Here is a 16,973-nt window from a genome sequence, read left to right as displayed (position 1 = left end):
GTTGTTGTTGTGGTGGACTGTTGTCTGGGTCTGGTTAAGGGGTTGTTGTTGTGCTGGACTGTTGTCTGGGTCTGGTTAAGGGGTTGTTGTTGTGGTGGACTGTTGTCTGGGTCTGGTTAAGGGGTTGTTGTTGTGCTGGACTGTTGTCTGGGTCTGGTTAAGGGGTTGTTGTTGTGCTGGACTGTTGTCTGGGTCTGGTTAAGGGGTTGTTGTTGTGGTGGACTGTTGTCTGGGTCTGGTTAAGGGGTTGTTGTTGTGGTGGACTGTTGTCTGGGTCTAGTTAAGGGGTTGTTGTTGTGCTGGACTGTTGTCTGGGTCTGGTTAAGGGGTTGTTGTTGTGCTGGACTGTTGTCTGGGTCTGGTTAAGGGGTGGTTGTTGTGCTGGACTGTTGTCTGGGTCTGGTTAAGGGGTTGTTGTTGTGGTGGACTGTTGTCTGGGTCTGGTTAAGGGGTTGTTGTTGTGCTGGACTGTTGTCTGGCTCTGGTTAAGGGGTTGTTGTTGTGGTGGACTGTTGTCTGGGTCTGGTTAAGGGGTTGTTGTTGTGGTGGACTGTTGTCTGGGTCTGGTTAAGGGGTTGTTGTTGTGCTGGACTGTTGTCTGGGTCTGGTTAAGGGGTTGTTGTTGTGGTGGACTGTTTTCTGGGTCTGGTTAAGGGGTTGTTGTTGTGGTGGACTGTTGTCTGGGTCTGGTTAAGGGGTTGTTGTTGTGGTGGACTGTTGTCTGGGTCTGGTTAAGGGGTTGTTGTTGTGCTGGACTGTTGTCTGGGTCTGGTTAAGGGGTTGTTGTTGTGGTGGACTGTTGTCTGGGTCTGGTTAAGGGGTTGTTGTTGTGCTGGACTGTTGTCTGGGTCTGGTTAAGGGGTTGTTGTTGTGGTGGACTGTTGTCTGGGTCTGGTTAAGGGGTTGTTGTTGTGCTGGACTGTTGTCTGGGTCTGGTTAAGGGGTTGTTGTTGTGCTGGACTGTTGTCTGGGTCTGGTTAAGGGGTTGTTGTTGTGCTGGACTGTTGTCTGGGTCTGGTTAAGGGGTTGTTGTTGTGGTGGACTGTTGTCTGGGTCTGGTTAAGGGGTTGTTGTTGTGCTGGACTGTTGTCTGGGTCTGGTTAAGGGGTTGTTGTTGTGGTGGACTGTTGTCTGGGTCTGGTTAAGGGGTTGTTGTTGTGCTGGACTGTTGTCTGGGTCTGGTTAAGGGGTTGTTGTTGTGCTGGACTGTTGTCTGGGTCTGGTTAAGGGGTTGTTGTTGTGGTGGACTGTTGTCTGGGTCTGGTTAAGGGGTTGTTGTTGTGGTGGACTGTTGTCTGGGTCTAGTTAAGGGGTTGTTGTTGTGCTGGACTGTTGTCTGGGTCTGGTTAAGGGGTTGTTGTTGTGCTGGACTGTTGTCTGGGTCTGGTTAAGGGGTGGTTGTTGTGCTGGACTGTTGTCTGGGTCTGGTTAAGGGGTTGTTGTTGTGGTGGACTGTTGTCTGGGTCTGGTTAAGGGGTTGTTGTTGTGCTGGACTGTTGTCTGGCTCTGGTTAAGGGGTTGTTGTTGTGGTGGACTGTTGTCTGGGTCTGGTTAAGGGGTTGTTGTTGTGGTGGACTGTTGTCTGGGTCTGGTTAAGGGGTTGTTGTTGTGCTGGACTGTTGTCTGGGTCTGGTTAAGGGGTTGTTGTTGTGGTGGACTGTTTTCTGGGTCTGGTTAAGGGGTTGTTGTTGTGGTGGACTGTTGTCTGGGTCTGGTTAAGGGGTTGTTGTTGTGGTGGACTGTTGTCTGGGTCTGGTTAAGGGGTTGTTGTTGTGCTGGACTGTTGTCTGGGTCTGGTTAAGGGGTTGTTGTTGTGGTGGACTGTTGTCTGGGTCTGGTTAAGGGGTTGTTGTTGTGCTGGACTGTTGTCTGGGTCTGGTTAAGGGGTTGTTGTTGTGGTGGACTGTTGTCTGGGTCTGGTTAAGGGGTTGTTGTTGTGCTGGACTGTTGTCTGGGTCTGGTTAAGGGGTTGTTGTTGTGCTGGACTGTTGTCTGGGTCTGGTTAAGGGGTTGTTGTTGTGCTGGACTGTTGTCTGGGTCTGGTTAAGGGGTTGTTGTTGTGGTGGACTGTTGTCTGGGTCTGGTTAAGGGGTTGTTGTTGTGCTGGACTGTTGTCTGGGTCTGGTTAAGGGGTTGTTGTTGTGCTGGACTGTTGTCTGGGTCTGGTTAAGGGGTTGTTGTTGTGCTGGACTGTTGTCTGGGTCTGGTTAAGGGGTTGTTGTTGTGGTGGACTGTTGTCTGGGTCTGGTTAAGGGGTTGTTGTTGTGCTGGACTGTTGTCTGGGTCTGGTTAAGGGGTTGTTGTGGTGGACTGTTGTCTGGGTCTGGTTAAGGGGTTGTTGTTGTGGTGGACTGTTGTCTGGGTCTGGTTAAGGGGTTGTTGTTGTGCTGGACTGTTGTCTGGGTCTGGTTAAGGGGTTGTTGTTGTGCTGGACTGTTGTCTGGCTCTGGTTAAGGGGTTGTTGTTGTGCTGGACTGTTGTCTGGGTCTGGTTAAGGGGTTGTTGTTGTGCTGGATGGTTGTCTGGGTCTGGTTAAGGGATTGTTGTTGTGCTGGACTGTTGTCTGGGTCTGGTTAAGGGGTTGTTGTTGTTCTGGACTGTTGTCTGGGTCTGGTTAAGGGGTTGTTGTTGTGCTGGACTGTTGTCTGGGTCTGGTTAAGGGGTTGTTGTTGTGGTGGACTGTTGTCTGGGTCTGGTTAAGGGGTTGTTGTTGTGCTGGACTGTTGTCTGGGTCTGGTTAAGGGGTTGTTGTTGTGGTGGACTGTTGTCTGGGTCTGGTTAAGGGGTTGTTGTTGTGGTGGACTGTTGTCTGGGTCTGGTTAAGGGGTTGTTGTTGTGCTGGACTGTTGTCTGGGTCTGGTTAAGGGGTTGTTGTTGTGGTGGACTGTTTTCTGGGTCTGGTTAAGGGGTTGTTGTTGTGGTGGACTGTTGTCTGGGTCTGGTTAAGGGGTTGTTGTTGTGGTGGACTGTTGTCTGGGTCTGGTTAAGGGGTTGTTGTTGTGCTGGACTGTTGTCTGGGTCTGGTTAAGGGGTTGTTGTTGTGGTGGACTGTTGTCTGGGTCTGGTTAAGGGGTTGTTGTTGTGCTGGACTGTTGTCTGGGTCTGGTTAAGGGGTTGTTGTTGTGGTGGACTGTTGTCTGGGTCTGGTTAAGGGGTTGTTGTTGTGCTGGACTGTTGTCTGGGTCTGGTTAAGGGGTTGTTGTTGGGGTGGACTGTTGTCTGGGTCTGGTTAAGGGGTTGTTGTTGTGCTGGACTGTTGTCTGGGTCTGGTTAAGGGGTTGTTGTTGTGGTGGACTGTTGTCTGGGTCTGGTTAAGGGGTTGTTGTTGTGGTGGACTGTTGTCTGGGTCTGGTTAAGGGGTTGTTGTTGTGCTGGACTGTTGTCTGGGTCTGGTTAAGGGGTTGTTGTTGTGGTGGACTGTTGTCTGGGTCTGGTTAAGGGGTTGTTGTTGTGGTGGACTGTTGTCTGGGTCTGGTTAAGGGGTTGTTGTTGTGCTGGACTGTTGTCTGGGTCTGGTTAAGGGGTTGTTGTTGTGCTGGACTGTTGTCTGGGTCTGGTTAAGGGGTTGTTGTTGTGCTGGACTGTTGTCTGGGTCTGGTTAAGGGGTTGTTGTTGTGGTGGACTGTTGTCTGGGTCTGGTTAAGGGGTTGTTGTTGTGGTGGACTGTTGTCTGGGTCTGGTTAAGGGGTTGTTGTTGTGCTGGACTGTTGTCTGGGTCTGGTTAAGGGGGTGTTGTTGTGGTGGACTGTTGTCTGGGTCTGGTTAAGGGGTTGTTGTTGTGCTGGACTGTTGTCTGGGTCTGGTTAAGGGGGTGTTGTTGTGCTGGACTGTTGTCTGGGTCTGTGCTGACTGGAGTGTATCACCTGCTGTTCCAGCTCCACTTGCCTTACCTCCAGCTGGGTGAATTTATCCCTTATTTCAATGAGGGAATAGTACTCTGTGATGGGAGGTTGACTTTCCACTTGGGGTTGCTCATCTGTGGGTTTATGTAATGAAGAGGGCTGGTCTGACCCGCTCGGGGTGGGGGTATCTTTCTCAACGGAGAGCTTCTCCTACTGAGCTATTTCTTTGATTAGGTGAAAGTCCAGCTGAAACTATTTGCGGTTTCCCTGTACCAATACTGTTCCAGACTTCTAGAGATTTATATTAGCTGACTCAGAGTCCTCGTTGTCTAGTATCATGAGTTTCCACCCATCGGTAACTCATGATATATGATATAGCACTGTGGAATGCCAGGGGATGGCCTGCGTGGACGATAAGGTTGCTTATGTTCCCAATTTCATAACAGTCAGCAAAAAGGGAACAATAATAATAATATTTTTTGGTAGTTGTAAGCCTTCTAGGTAATTCCGTCCAACATCAGGTTGTAGGTTTTGAGTTTTGATTTGGAGTGAAGGTTATGTTGTGGAGGGTGGAATCCTGTAATGTCCCTACCAAAAAATCTAACTTTATCTAACTCGAAATCTATCCTTTTAAAGAACATGCTGAAAAATGCAGGAGCTTATCTGCTCATGACCTCTGTCTCTCTATAGCTCTATAGCTCTCTCTCTCTCTCTCTCTCTTTCTCTGTAGCTCTCTCTCTCTCTCTTTCTCTGTAGCACTCTCTCTCTCTCTCTCTCTTTCTCTGTAGCTCTCTCTCTCTCTCTCTCTCTTTCTCTGTAGCTCTCTCTCTCTCTCTCTCTCTCTCTCTCTTTCTCTGTTACTCTCTCTCTCTCTCTCTCTCTCTTTCTGTAGCTCTCTCTCTCTCTCTCTCTCTCTCTCTCTTTCTTTCTCTCTCTCTCTCTCTCTTTCTCTCTCTCTCTCTCTCTCTCTCTCTTTCTCTGTAGCTCTCTCTCTCTCTGTCTCTCTCACCCCCCTACATCTCTCTCTCCCTCCTCTCTATCTCTCTCTCCCTCTATCTGTAGCTCTCTCTCTCTCTCTCACCCCCCTACATCTCTCTCTCCCCTCTATCTCCCTGTCTCCTCCCTTCTCCCTCTCTCTCCCTCCCCTCAATATCTCTCTCTCCTCCCTTCACCCCCCCTCTCTCCCTCGCCTCCATATCTCTCTCTCCTTCCCCTCCATCTCTCTCTCCCTCCCCTACATCTCTCTCTCCCTCCTCTCCATCTCTCTCTCCCTCCTCTCTCTCTCTCTCTCCCCCTCCTCTCTATCTCTCTGTCCCTCCTCTCTATCTCTCTCTCTCTCTCTCTCCCTCCTCTCTATCTCTCTCTCTCTCCCTCCCCTCCATCGCTCCCTCCTCTCTATCTCTCTCTCCCTCCCCTCCATCGCTCTCTCCCTCGCCTCCATATCTCTCTCCCTCCCTTCCACCTATCTCTCTCTCCCTCCTCTCTCTCTCTCTCTCTCTCCTCTCTCGCTCTCTCCCTCCTCTCTCGCTCTCTCTCTCCCTCCCCTCCCTTGCTCTCTCTCTCACTCCCCTCCATCTCTCTCTCTCTCCCTCCCTCCCTCCCATTCATATCTCTCCCTCCTCTCTATCTCTCTCTCCCTCCCATCCATCTCTCTCTCCCTCCTCTCTATCTCTCTCTCCCTCCTCCCTATCTCTCTCTCCCTCCCATCCATCTCTCTCTCCCTCCTCTCTATCTCTCTCTCTCTCTCCCTCCCCTCCATCTCTCTCTCCCTCCATATCTCCCATGCCATGATAGATGGATTGGTGCCTTTCTCTATTCATAGAGGATGATGTCTGGATGATATGGCCAGACATATGGATTCTGCTAGTATGTTTAGATGAGCTGGAACAGACTGGTTCATGTATGTTACACTGGGAATAAATGGTGCCATATTCCCTATATAGTGCACTACTTTTTCCCAGGGTCTATAGGGTCCGTAGTGTACGTACTATATAGGGAATAGGTTGCCATTTGGAAGGCGGGGAGTGTGTGTTTGAGACCAAGGCTATATGTCATGAGGAGTGGATCGATAATACTGCTGCATCTGGAAAGGAAGGAACACACACACAAGAAACACAGCCTGTTAGTGTATGTGTGTACACAGGCTAGCCATTCTTATTGTATGGTGTCCACGTGATCACACATGCTCTTAGTTAGTTAAAGACATGTTACGGATCTTCTACCGTGATCACACATGCTCTTAGTTGGTTAAAGACATGTTACGGATCTTCTACCATGATCACACATGCTCTTAGTTAGTTAAAGACATGTTACGGATCTTCTACCGTGATCACACATGCTCTTAGTTGGTTAAAGACATGTTACGGAACTTCTACCGTGATCACACATGCTCTTAGTTGGTTAAAGACATGTTACGGAACTTCTACCGTGATCACACATGCTCTTAGCTGGTTAAATACATGTTACGGATATTCTACCGTGATCACACATGCTCTTAGTTGGTTAAAGACATGTTACGGAACTTCTACTAAGTATTCTTTAAACCTCCCGCCTTGGGCTGGATGTGTTAATGTGTAGTTCATACATGCATAATATAACTTAAATTAGCCACAAAATTCCAAGTTTGAAATCAACTGTTTTCTGGATGCTGTGTGGTGCCATTTTCCCTACATTTACCCACACATGGGCCATAGGGATGTGCACAGTTATTAAAATATTAGAACTCACATTAGGATTTGAATAGTTTTTGTAATGAAAAATATATATTACAAGCCTATTAATATTAAAAAAGCTTTTTTTAAATAAAGTAAAAATATCCATGTGACGTTGTTACATACAAGGAAATACCACGTCATTTGAAATTATTAATTTAATAACACAACAAACTTTTCAATGTAGTTTATATGACGTGCACGGTTGCTTATTGTTAATGTTGGCCAATTAAAGCGGCAAAGAGGCTCAATGTGTAGCGAGTGGAGTGAGATTTAATCTAATGCAATACAAAATGCATTAAAATTACAGAATTAACAGTTTGCAAAATGAGAAGGAGTAGGCTACAACGAGCAACCAACAGGTATGCATGCTGTTGTTTTCTCTGAATGGGATTGGAGAGAAAGTGCAGAATGTAGCCACAATTAGCCTAGCTAGTTACAATTAGCCTAGCTCGCTACAATTAGCCTAAGTAGCTACAATTAGCCTAGTTAAGCACAATCAGCCTAGCTAGCTACAATCAGCCTAGCTAGTTACAATTAGCCTAGCTCTCTACAATTAGCCTAACTAGCTACAATTAGCCTAGCTAGGATATCCAACAAAACTTCATGGCACTATTCGAATAGTACAATTATTTCAGACCCCCATCCCTAGTGGGCCAGCCCCCTAGCAATTCGAGTTTCAGGCAATGGGCTTCAGCTTCTCACCATTTTAACAGCTAGCTAGTTAAATAAATACAAATAAATAAAAAGCTAGCAAGATACACACAGCAGAGTAAGAGAGAGCAGTGGCGTGGTGCACATAACTGCACATTGTCGGGGACCACTTTTGGCTAGTGGGGATTACTTTGAGAACTACTGGCTAAAAAGTATGCAAAAGTACCGAAGAATCTCTTTAATGTTCATTGATAAAATCTTTAACTATAATAGTATGAGTGGGTTATAAGTGGTCTTCCTGGTGAATGGAAAGGGTCTGTAATAGTCCTCTCTCAATTCAATACTCTCTCTCTCTCTTCTGTCCATAGGGAGCCGTCCTAACTGCAATGCTGGTGACGAGGAATTTCTCTGGTAAATGTGTGTGTCATACATAAACACTTACACGCATGCACACACACGCATGCATGCACGCCACAGACAACCACGTGTGCACACAAACACACACGCACACACACACACACAGAGACACATGCACTTGCTCTCTTTCTCTCGCTCTCCACAAGCACAAAAAAAAAATGTCATGAGATGTTGTCATTATCACAAACTGATCGGGTGAAGACTTTAGTCTCCCATTATGAAGGACTAAGTTTGATTACAATGGTAAGCTGCATGGTTCATAACATGTCCCTGTTCCTCTGGACGAACACAGTGTCTGCCGACCAAGGTAAGAGGGGTGAGAGAGAAACAGATGTCACCATGTCATTGGATTTAGGTTAAAAGATGGTGAAAAAAATATGAAATTCCCTGACGTTGATTACTTTTTACACTGATTCAACATCATCACATAGATTTGTTTTATGTTGAAATGTTTTTGCCCTTGACTCACTTTGATGAAACTTAACTGGGACTTGGGTAATATGACTTCAATCTGGCATACTCTTCACACTGACACGCTGACACTCTCCTCTCTTCTCTTCCCTCACTCCTTCCCCTTTTCTGTCCTTTGCTTTCACTTGCTCTCTGTCTTTCTCTCTCTCTCTCTCTCTCTCTCTCTCTCGCTCTCTCTGTGTCAGTCGGTAGACAGTCTACATCTCCTGCGTCAATCACTACTGTTCCTGCAACTGCTGCTGGGATAGTGGAGCAAGGTATCTTCTTCCATCCCTCGCTTCTATACCTCCTCCTGTTACACAATTATACTGTCTCTCCTCTCTTCTTCTTATCTCCTCTCCCTCGCACTTCCTTCCTCATCCTTCCCTTTTGCACTCCTTTTGTCCTTCCTCTCCTGCACCACCTCTCTATCCTCCCTCCCTCCCTCCCTCCCTCTTTCCCTCTCTGCTCTATTTATCCTCCTCTCCCCCCTTTAATGAATGAAGCAGCATACATGGCGTGTCTATCTACCCTCCCTCCCTCCCTCCCTCCCTCTCTCTAACATGCTTTTGTCTTTTGTATCTTTGGGCTGGAGTCCTTTTTTGTTTAACATTTTCTGCCTGTGTTTTGTCCCTCATGAGCAGTATGTGAGGTGTGTGTGAGGTGTCTTTGATGTGTGTGAGATACAAGCTGTGGAGAGATAAAGAGATAGTTCTTTCTGTGTTCAGACTCTTCCAGGCCAAAGCTGAGGATTCTCCTCCCACTCAAAAGTTATGTGTTGCTATGGTGATTAATCAGTGTCAGCACCAGAGCTTCCTGTGTTCTCACCTCTCTATCTCGCTCACTTGCTCACTCTCTCACTCTATCTATGTCTGTCTGTCTGTCTGTCTGTCTGTCTGTCTCTCTCTCTCTCTCTCTCTCTCTCTCTCTCTCTCTCTCTCTCTCTCTCTCTCTCTCTCTTCCCCCCCCCCCCCCCCCCGCCTCTGGTTATTAATACAGAAAGATTCATAAACCTTCCTGCAAGCATTTATGAGTGTGTGTGTTTATGACCTGCATTGCTTGCTGTTTGGGGTTTTAGGCTGGGTTTCTGTACAGCACTTTGAGATATCAGCTGATGTACGAAGGGCTATATAAAATAAATTTGATTGATTGATTGATTGATTGATGATCAGTTTATATTGTAATGTAAAGTGTTTGTGTATCATCATTTACATGGCTCTCCTTACTGAATTATATTCCTGTATTATTTTCCTGGTGAGGAATCCCCTAATGTTAATCTGAATGAATCCCACCTGCCGCAGAGATGAACAAAACCATTATTATACACCTGCTTCTCCATTTCATATTCCACTACACTTTCACCTCTAATCCCCTGTGTGTGTGTGTATGTGTGTGTGTGCGTGCGTGTGTGTGCTATCCCTGATGGACTGTGCTGATCCCTTGCTTTGGGCAGTGGTTCAGGTTCAGGGTTAATGAGTGTCAGTTGGATAGAGGTTTTTGTGCATGTGTGTGTATGAATGTGTGTGCTTGTGTGTGTGTGTGTGTGGGGGGGTTATGAGAGATAGTTACAGTACAAAGTAGATCACTGTTGTCTCAGTGAGAATGTGTGTGTGTGTGCGATTCTAAATGTTTTAGTGTGCTCGTTTGTAGGGGTTTACAGTAGTTTGTGTGTGTATGAGCTTTAGTGGGTGTGTTGGCACTGTTTAGAGTTTGGCGTTTCAGTGTGTTCGCTTTCGAGAGTTCTGTGTGTGTGAGAGAGGGTTTAGGTTAGTTTAGTGTGTGTGTGTTAGCTAGCTTGGGGATAGCTAGGTGTCGACACTTGTGCGTGTGTGTGTGAGGTGTGTTTTAGCAATAGAGTGTGTAGGATGACTACTCTACCCTCTGAGAGTGTCTTCTCAATCTCCTTGGCAGCCAAGAGTCTCCTCAACAAGAAGGCTGACGTCAAGGTAAGATACATAAACACGTGTATCCTCCCTTCTCATCTCTCTTTTCATCTCTCTTCTCTTCTCATCTCTCTTTTCATCTCTCTTCTCTTCTCAGCTCTCTTCTCATCTCTCTTCTCTTCTCAGCTCTCTTCTCATCTCTCTTCTCTTCTCATCTCTCTTCTCTTCTCATCTCTCTTCTCTTCTCATCTCCTCATCTCTCTTCTCTTCTTATTTCTCATCTCTCTTCTCTCTTCTCTTCTCATCTCTCTTCTCTTCTCTTCTCCACTCTTCTCTCTTCTCCACTCTCTTCTCTTCTCTCTTGTCTTCTCCTCTCTCTTAATCTCTCTTCTCCTCATCTCTCTTCTCATCTCTCTTCTCCTCTCTCTTCTCCTCTCTCTTCTCCTCTCTCTTCTCATCTCTCTTCTCCCCTCATCTCTCTTCTCTACTCTCTTCTCCTCTCTCTTCTCCTCTCTCTTCTCCTATCTTCTCCTCATCTCTCTTTTCATCTCTCTTATCCTGTCTCTCTTCTCCTCTCTCTTCTCCTATCTTCTCCTCTCCTCTCTTCTCATCTCGCTCTTCTCCTCTCTCTTCTCTCTCTTATTCTCTCCCACCTCCTACAATTGGCAGTGTTATGTGGTGTTGTATTGTGTTTTGTGGGCATGCTGTTTGGGTGTGAGTGTGTGTTTATTACTGCTCGTTGTGTACACTGCGTGTCAGCTGTTTGTGTGTGTGTGTAGCCTATTAGTCTGACTATCCAGCGTAGTCTGATGCACTGTAGCTTCAGTTACTTTAGCTATGTAGTTAAAATGTTCTATTCATGTGCACTGTCAGCGGTCAAACCCACCATAGATATAACATACGCTGTTCTATAGACCTCTATGGGTCAAACTCTCAGGACAGCAATGGATGTGTACAGTAGACTCCAATAGTCATGTTTATGGTAGGGTTTGGTTGTTTATGGTAGGGTTTGGTTGTTATGGTAAGGTTTGGTTGTTTATGGTAAGGTTTGGTTGTTATAATAAGGTTTTATGGTAAGGTTTGGTTGTTTATGGTAAGGTTTGGTTGTTTATAGTAAGGTTTGGTTGTTTAGGGTAAGGTTTGGTTGTTTAGGGTAAGGTTTGGTTGTTTAGGGTAAGGTTTGGTTGTTTATGGTAAGGTTTGGTTGTTTATGGTAAGGTTTGGTTGTTTATAGTAAGGTTTGGTTGTTTATGGTAAGGTTTGGTTGTTTATAGTAAGGTTTGGTTGTTTATAGTAAGGTTTGATTGTTTGCAGTAAGGTTTGATTGTTTGCAGTAAGGTTTGATTGTTTATGGTAAGGTTTGATTGTTTATGGTAAGGTTTGGTTGTTTATAGTAAGGTTTGGTTGTTTATAGTAAGCTTTGGTTGCTTATAGTAAGGTTTGGTTGTTTATGGTAAGGTTTGGTTGTTTATGGTAAGGTTTGGTTGTTTAGGGTAAGGTTTGGTTGATAATGGTAAGGTTTGGTTGTTTATGGTAAGGTTTGGTTGTTTATGGTAAAATGTGATTGTTTATAGTACGGTTTGGTTGTTTATGGTAAGGTTTGGTTGTTATAATAAGGTTTTATGGTAAGGTTTGGTTGTTTATGGTAAGGTTTGGTTGTTTATAGTAAGGTTTGGTTGTTTAGGGTAAGGTTTGGTTGTTTAGGGTAAGGTTTGGTTGTTTAGGGTAAGGTTTGGTTGTTTATGGTAAGGTTTGGTTGTTTATAGTAAGGTTTGGTTGTTTATAGTAAGGTTTGGTTGTTTATGGTAAGGTTTGGTTGTTTATGGTAAGGTTTGATTGTTTGCAGTAAGGTTTGATTGTTTATGGTAAGGTTTGATTGTTTATGGTAATGTTTTATTGTTTATGGTAAGGTTTGGTTGTTTATAGTAAGGTTTGGTTGTTTATAGTAAGGTTTGGTTGCTTATAGTAAGGTTTGATTGTTTATGGTAAGGTTTGGTTGTTTATGGTAAGGTTTGGTTGTTTAGGGTAAGGTTTGGTTGATAATGGTAAGGTTTGGTTGTTTATGGTAAGGTTTGGTTGTTTATGGTAAAATGTGATTGTTTATAGTAAGGTTTGGTTGTTTATGGTAAGGTTTGGTTGTTATAATAAGGTTTTATGGTAAGGTTTGGTTGTTTATGGTAAGGTTTGGTTGTTTATGGTAAGGTTTGGTTGTTTATGGTAAGGTTTGGTTGTTTATAGTAAGGTTGGATTGTTTGCAGTAATGTTTGGTTGTTTGCGGTAAGGTTTGGTTGTTTATGGTAAGGTTTGGTTGTTTATGGTAAGGTTTGGTTGTTATAATAAGGTTTTATGGTAAGGTTTGGTTGTTTATGGTAAGGTTTGGTTGTTTATAGTAAGGTTTGGTTGTTTAGGGTAAGGTTTGGTTGTTTAGGGTAAGGTTTGGTTGTTTAGGGTAAGGTTTGGTTGTTTATGGTAAGGTTTGGTTGTTTATGGTAAGGTTTGGTTGTTTATAGTAAGGTTTGGTTGTTTATGGTAAGGTTTGGTTGTTTATAGTAAGGTTTGATTGTTTGCAGTAAGGTTTGATTGTTTGCAGTAAGGTTTGATTGTTTATGGTAAGGTTTGATTGTTTATGGTAAGGTTTGGTTGTTTATAGTAAGGTTTGGTTGTTTATAGTAAGCTTTGGTTGCTTATAGTAAGGTTTGGTTGTTTATGGTAAGGTTTGGTTGTTTATGGTAAGGTTTGGTTGTTTAGGGTAAGGTTTGGTTGATAATGGTAAGGTTTGGTTGTTTATGGTAAGGTTTGGTTGTTTATGGTAAAATGTGATTGTTTATAGTACGGTTTGGTTGTTTATGGTAAGGTTTGGTTGTTATAATAAGGTTTTATGGTAAGGTTTGGTTGTTTATGGTAAGGTTTGGTTGTTTATAGTAAGGTTTGGTTGTTTAGGGTAAGGTTTGGTTGTTTAGGGTAAGGTTTGGTTGTTTAGGGTAAGGTTTGGTTGTTTATGGTAAGGTTTGGTTGTTTATAGTAAGGTTTGGTTGTTTATAGTAAGGTTTGGTTGTTTATGGTAAGGTTTGGTTGTTTATGGTAAGGTTTGATTGTTTGCAGTAAGGTTTGATTGTTTGCAGTAAGGTTTGATTGTTTATGGTAAGGTTTGATTGTTTATGGTAATGTTTTATTGTTTATGGTAAGGTTTGGTTGTTTATAGTAAGGTTTGGTTGTTTATGGTAAGGTTTGGTTGCTTATAGTAAGGTTTGATTGTTTATGGTAAGGTTTGGTTGTTTATGGTAAGGTTTGGTTGTTTAGGGTAAGGTTTGGTTGATAATGGTAAGGTTTGGTTGTTTATGGTAAGGTTTGGTTGTTTATGGTAAAATGTGATTGTTTATAGTAAGGTTTGGTTGTTTATGGTAAGGTTTGGTTGTTATAATAAGGTTTTATGGTAAGGTTTGGTTGTTTATGGTAAGGTTTGGTTGTTTATGGTAAGGTTTGGTTGTTTATGGTAAGGTTTGGTTGTTTATAGTAAGGTTGGATTGTTTGCAGTAATGTTTGGTTGTTTGCGGTAAGGTTTGGTTGTTTATGGTAAGGTTTGGTTGTTTATGGTAAGGTTTGTTTGTTTATAATAAGGTTTGGTTGTTTATAGTAAGGTTTTATGGTAAGGTTTGGTTGTTTCTGGTAAGGTTTGGTTGTTTCTGGTAAGGTTTGGTTGTTTCTGGTAAGGTTTGGTTGTTTAGGGTAAAATTTGATTGTTTATAGTAAGGTTGGATTGTTTGCAGTAAGGTTTGGTTGTTTATGGTAAGGTTTGGTTGTTTATGGTAAGGTTTGGTTGTTTACGGTAAGGTTTTGTTGTTTATAGTAAGGTTTGGTTGCTTATAGTAAGGTTTGGTTGTTTATGGTAAGGTTTGGTTGTTTATGGTAAGGTTTGATTGTTTGCAGTAAGGTTTGATTGTTTATGGTAAGGTTTGATTGTTTATGGTAAGGTTTGGTTGTTTATAGTAAGGTTTGGTTGCTTATAGTAAGGTTTGGTTGCTTATAGTAAGGTTTGGTTGTGTATGGTAATGTTTGGTTGTTTATGGTACGGTTTGGTTGTTTATGGTAAGGTTTGGTTGTTTAGGGTAAAGTTTGGTTGATAATGGTAAGGTTTGGTTGTTTATGGTAAGGTTTGGTTGTTTATGGTAAAATGTGATTGTTTATAGTACGGTTTGGTTGTTTATGGTAAGGTTTGGTTGTTATAATAAGGTTTTATGGTAAGGTTTGGTTGTTTATGGTCAAATTTGATTGTTTATAGTAAGGTTTGGTTGTTTATGGTAAGGTTTGGTTGTTTAGGGTAAGGTTTGGTTGTTTATGGTAAGGTTTGGTTGTTTATGGTAAGGTTTGGTTGTTTATAGTAAAGTTTGGTTGTTTATGGTAAGGTTTGGTTGTTTATGCCTAACAGAGGTTTTCATCTCCATCTTCCTCCCTCTATTTCTCCTCCCTTCATCTTTCCCTCTTTCTGTACCCTTCTTCCATCGTCCATCCCTCTCTCTCTCTGGCTGGCACGGTGCTAATCTCAGATTATTTCTCTCCACATGATTAATCTGTCCTTACGTAATCTCACTCTGCACAACCCTCCAATCCCCCCCCCCCCCCCTCTCTCTCTCTGTTCCTCTCCTGTCTGCACTTTGCAAACAACACTGGAGCTATTTTGGTTCAAAACACAAGCACACACACACACACACACACACGTGTGTTGAGTGGTGAGAGAAGGAGAGGAGATACTGTTGAGAAAGAGAGAGATGGAGAAAGGGACGAGACAGATACATATATAATATAGTGTTACTGTAGTGCTCTATACTCACCACAAGCCCAGATGTCTACAGGTTTACCATAAGCCTCCTTCCTCAGTACCTCTGGAGATAGGTAGCCTGGGGTACCTGCAAAACCTATGTATATGCACATACACACAGTGGTTAAACTGTATGACTTCAGTCGTAGGCCGAGGATGATGTATAACATGATGATGGATGGAGTCCAACACAGTAGACAAAACAAGTAGCACCCTACTTCCCTCCGGGTTACCCAGTTCCTGTAGCACCCTACTTCCCACCGGTTTACCCAGTTCCTGTAGCACCCTACTTCCCTCCGGGTTACCCAGTTCCTGTAGCACCCTACTTCCCTCCGGGTTACCCAGTTCCTGTAGCACCCTACTTCCCTCCGGGTTACCCAGTTCCTGTAGCACCCTACTTCCCTCCGGGTTACCCAGTTCCTGTAGCACCCTACTTCCCTCCGGGTTACCCAGTTCCTGTAGCACCCTACCTCTCTCCGGGTTACCCAGTTCCAGTAGCACCCTACTTCCCTCCGGGTTACCCAGTTCCTGTAGCACCCTACTTCCCTTCAGGTTTACCCAGTTCAAGTAGCACCCTACTTCTCTCCGGGTTACCCAGTTCCTGTAGCACCCTACTTCCCTTCAGGTTTACCCAGTTCCAGTAGCACCCTACTTCTCTCCGGGTTACCCAGTTCCTGTAGCACCCTACTTCCCTTCAGGTTTACCCAGTTCTAGGAGAACACTACTTCTCTCCGGGTTACACCGTTCCAGTAGCACCCTACTTCTCTCCGGGTTACCCAGTTCCAGGAGAACACTACTTCTCTCCTGGTTACACCGTTCCAGGAGAACACTACTTCTCTCCGGGTTACACCGTTCCAGGAGAACACTACTTCTCTCCGGGTTACACCGTTCCAGGAGTACACTACTTCTCTCCGGGTTACACCGTTCCAGGAGAACACTACTTCTCTCCGGGTTACACCGTTCCAGGAGAACACTACTTCTCTCCGGGTTACACCGTTCCAGGAGAACACTACGTCTCTCCGGGTTACACCATTCCAGGAGAACACTACTTCTCTCCGGGTTACACCGTTCCAGGAGAACACTACTTCTCTCCGGGTTACACCATTCCAGGAGAACACTACTTCTCTCCTGGTTACACCGTTCCAGGAAAACACTACTTCTCTCCGGGTTACCCTGTTCCAGGAGAACACTACTTCTCTCCTGGTTACACCGTTCCAGGAGAACACTACTTCTCTCCGGGTTACACCGTTCCTGTAGCACCCTACTTCCCTCCGGGTTACCCAGTTCCTGTAGCACCCTACTTCCCTCCGGGTTACCCAGTTCCTGTAGCACCCTACCTCTCTCCGGGTTACCCAGTTCCAGTAGCACCCTACTTCCCTCCGGGTTACCCAGTTCCTGTAGCACCCTACTTCCCTTCAGGTTTACCCAGTTCAAGTAGCACCCTACTTCTCTCCGGGTTACCCAGTTCCTGTAGCACCCTACTTCCCTTCAGGTTTACCCAGTTCCAGTAGCACCCTACTTCTCTCCGGGTTACCCAGTTCCTGTAGCACCCTACTTCCCTTCAGGTTTACCCAGTTCTAGGAGAACACTACTTCTCTCCGGGTTACACCGTTCCAGTAGCACCCTACTTCTCTCCGGGTTACCCAGTTCCAGGAGAACACTACTTCTCTCCTGGTTACACCGTTCCAGGAGAACACTACTTCTCTCCGGGTTACACCGTTCCAGGAGAACACTACTTCTCTCCGGGTTACACCGTTCCAGGAGTACACTACTTCTCTCCGGGTTACACCGTTCCAGGAGAACACTACTTCTCTCCGGGTTACACCGTTCCAGGAGAACACTACTTCTCTCCGGGTTACACCGTTCCAGGAGAACACTACTTCTCTCCGGGTTACACCATTCCAGGAGAACACTACTTCTCTCCTGGTTACACCGTTCCAGGAAAACACTACTTCTCTCCGGGTTACCCTGTTCCAGGAGAACACTACTTCTCTCCTGGTTACACCGTTCCAGGAGAACACTACTTCTCTCCGGGTTACACCGTTCCAGGAGAACACTACTTCTCTCCTGGTTACACCGTTCCAGGAAAACACTACTTCTCTCCGGGTTACCCTGTTCCAGGAGAACACTACTTCTCTCCGGGTTACACCGTTCCAGGAGAACACTACTTCTCTCCGGGTTATACCGTTCCAGGAGAACA

The 16,973-nt window shown here is 44.7% G+C and overlaps 1 protein-coding gene across 12 annotated transcripts in view; it reads left to right on the top strand.

The window, feature by feature from the left end:
- camk2b2 (calcium/calmodulin dependent protein kinase II beta 2) overlaps nt 1–16,973 on the top strand; it is a 66,091-nt gene that overhangs the window by 26,190 nt on the left and 22,928 nt on the right. For 4 of the 12 annotated variants that reach the window (XM_036976939.2, XM_090234012.1, XM_036976943.2 and 1 more), the window contains exons 12-14: nt 7,576–7,618; nt 8,281–8,352; nt 9,986–10,020. In XM_036976939.2, the coding sequence (XP_036832834.1) occupies nt 7,576–7,618; nt 8,281–8,352; nt 9,986–10,020 (150 nt within the window). Of the gene's footprint in view, nt 1–7,575; nt 7,625–8,280; nt 8,353–9,985; nt 10,021–16,973 lie in introns of all 12 variants that reach the window. The other 8 variants (XM_036976937.2, XM_036976944.2, XM_036976942.2 and 5 more) reach the window with 2 other exon arrangements.

Source organism: Oncorhynchus mykiss, chromosome 5 (genome assembly GCF_057628025.1).
Source record: "Oncorhynchus mykiss isolate SJ-2025 chromosome 5, ASM5762802v1, whole genome shotgun sequence".
Classification (NCBI taxonomy): Eukaryota; Metazoa; Chordata; class Actinopteri; order Salmoniformes; family Salmonidae; genus Oncorhynchus; species Oncorhynchus mykiss.
Note: the sequence above shows the minus strand (reverse complement) of the source record. Positions and strands in the feature narration are given on the sequence as shown.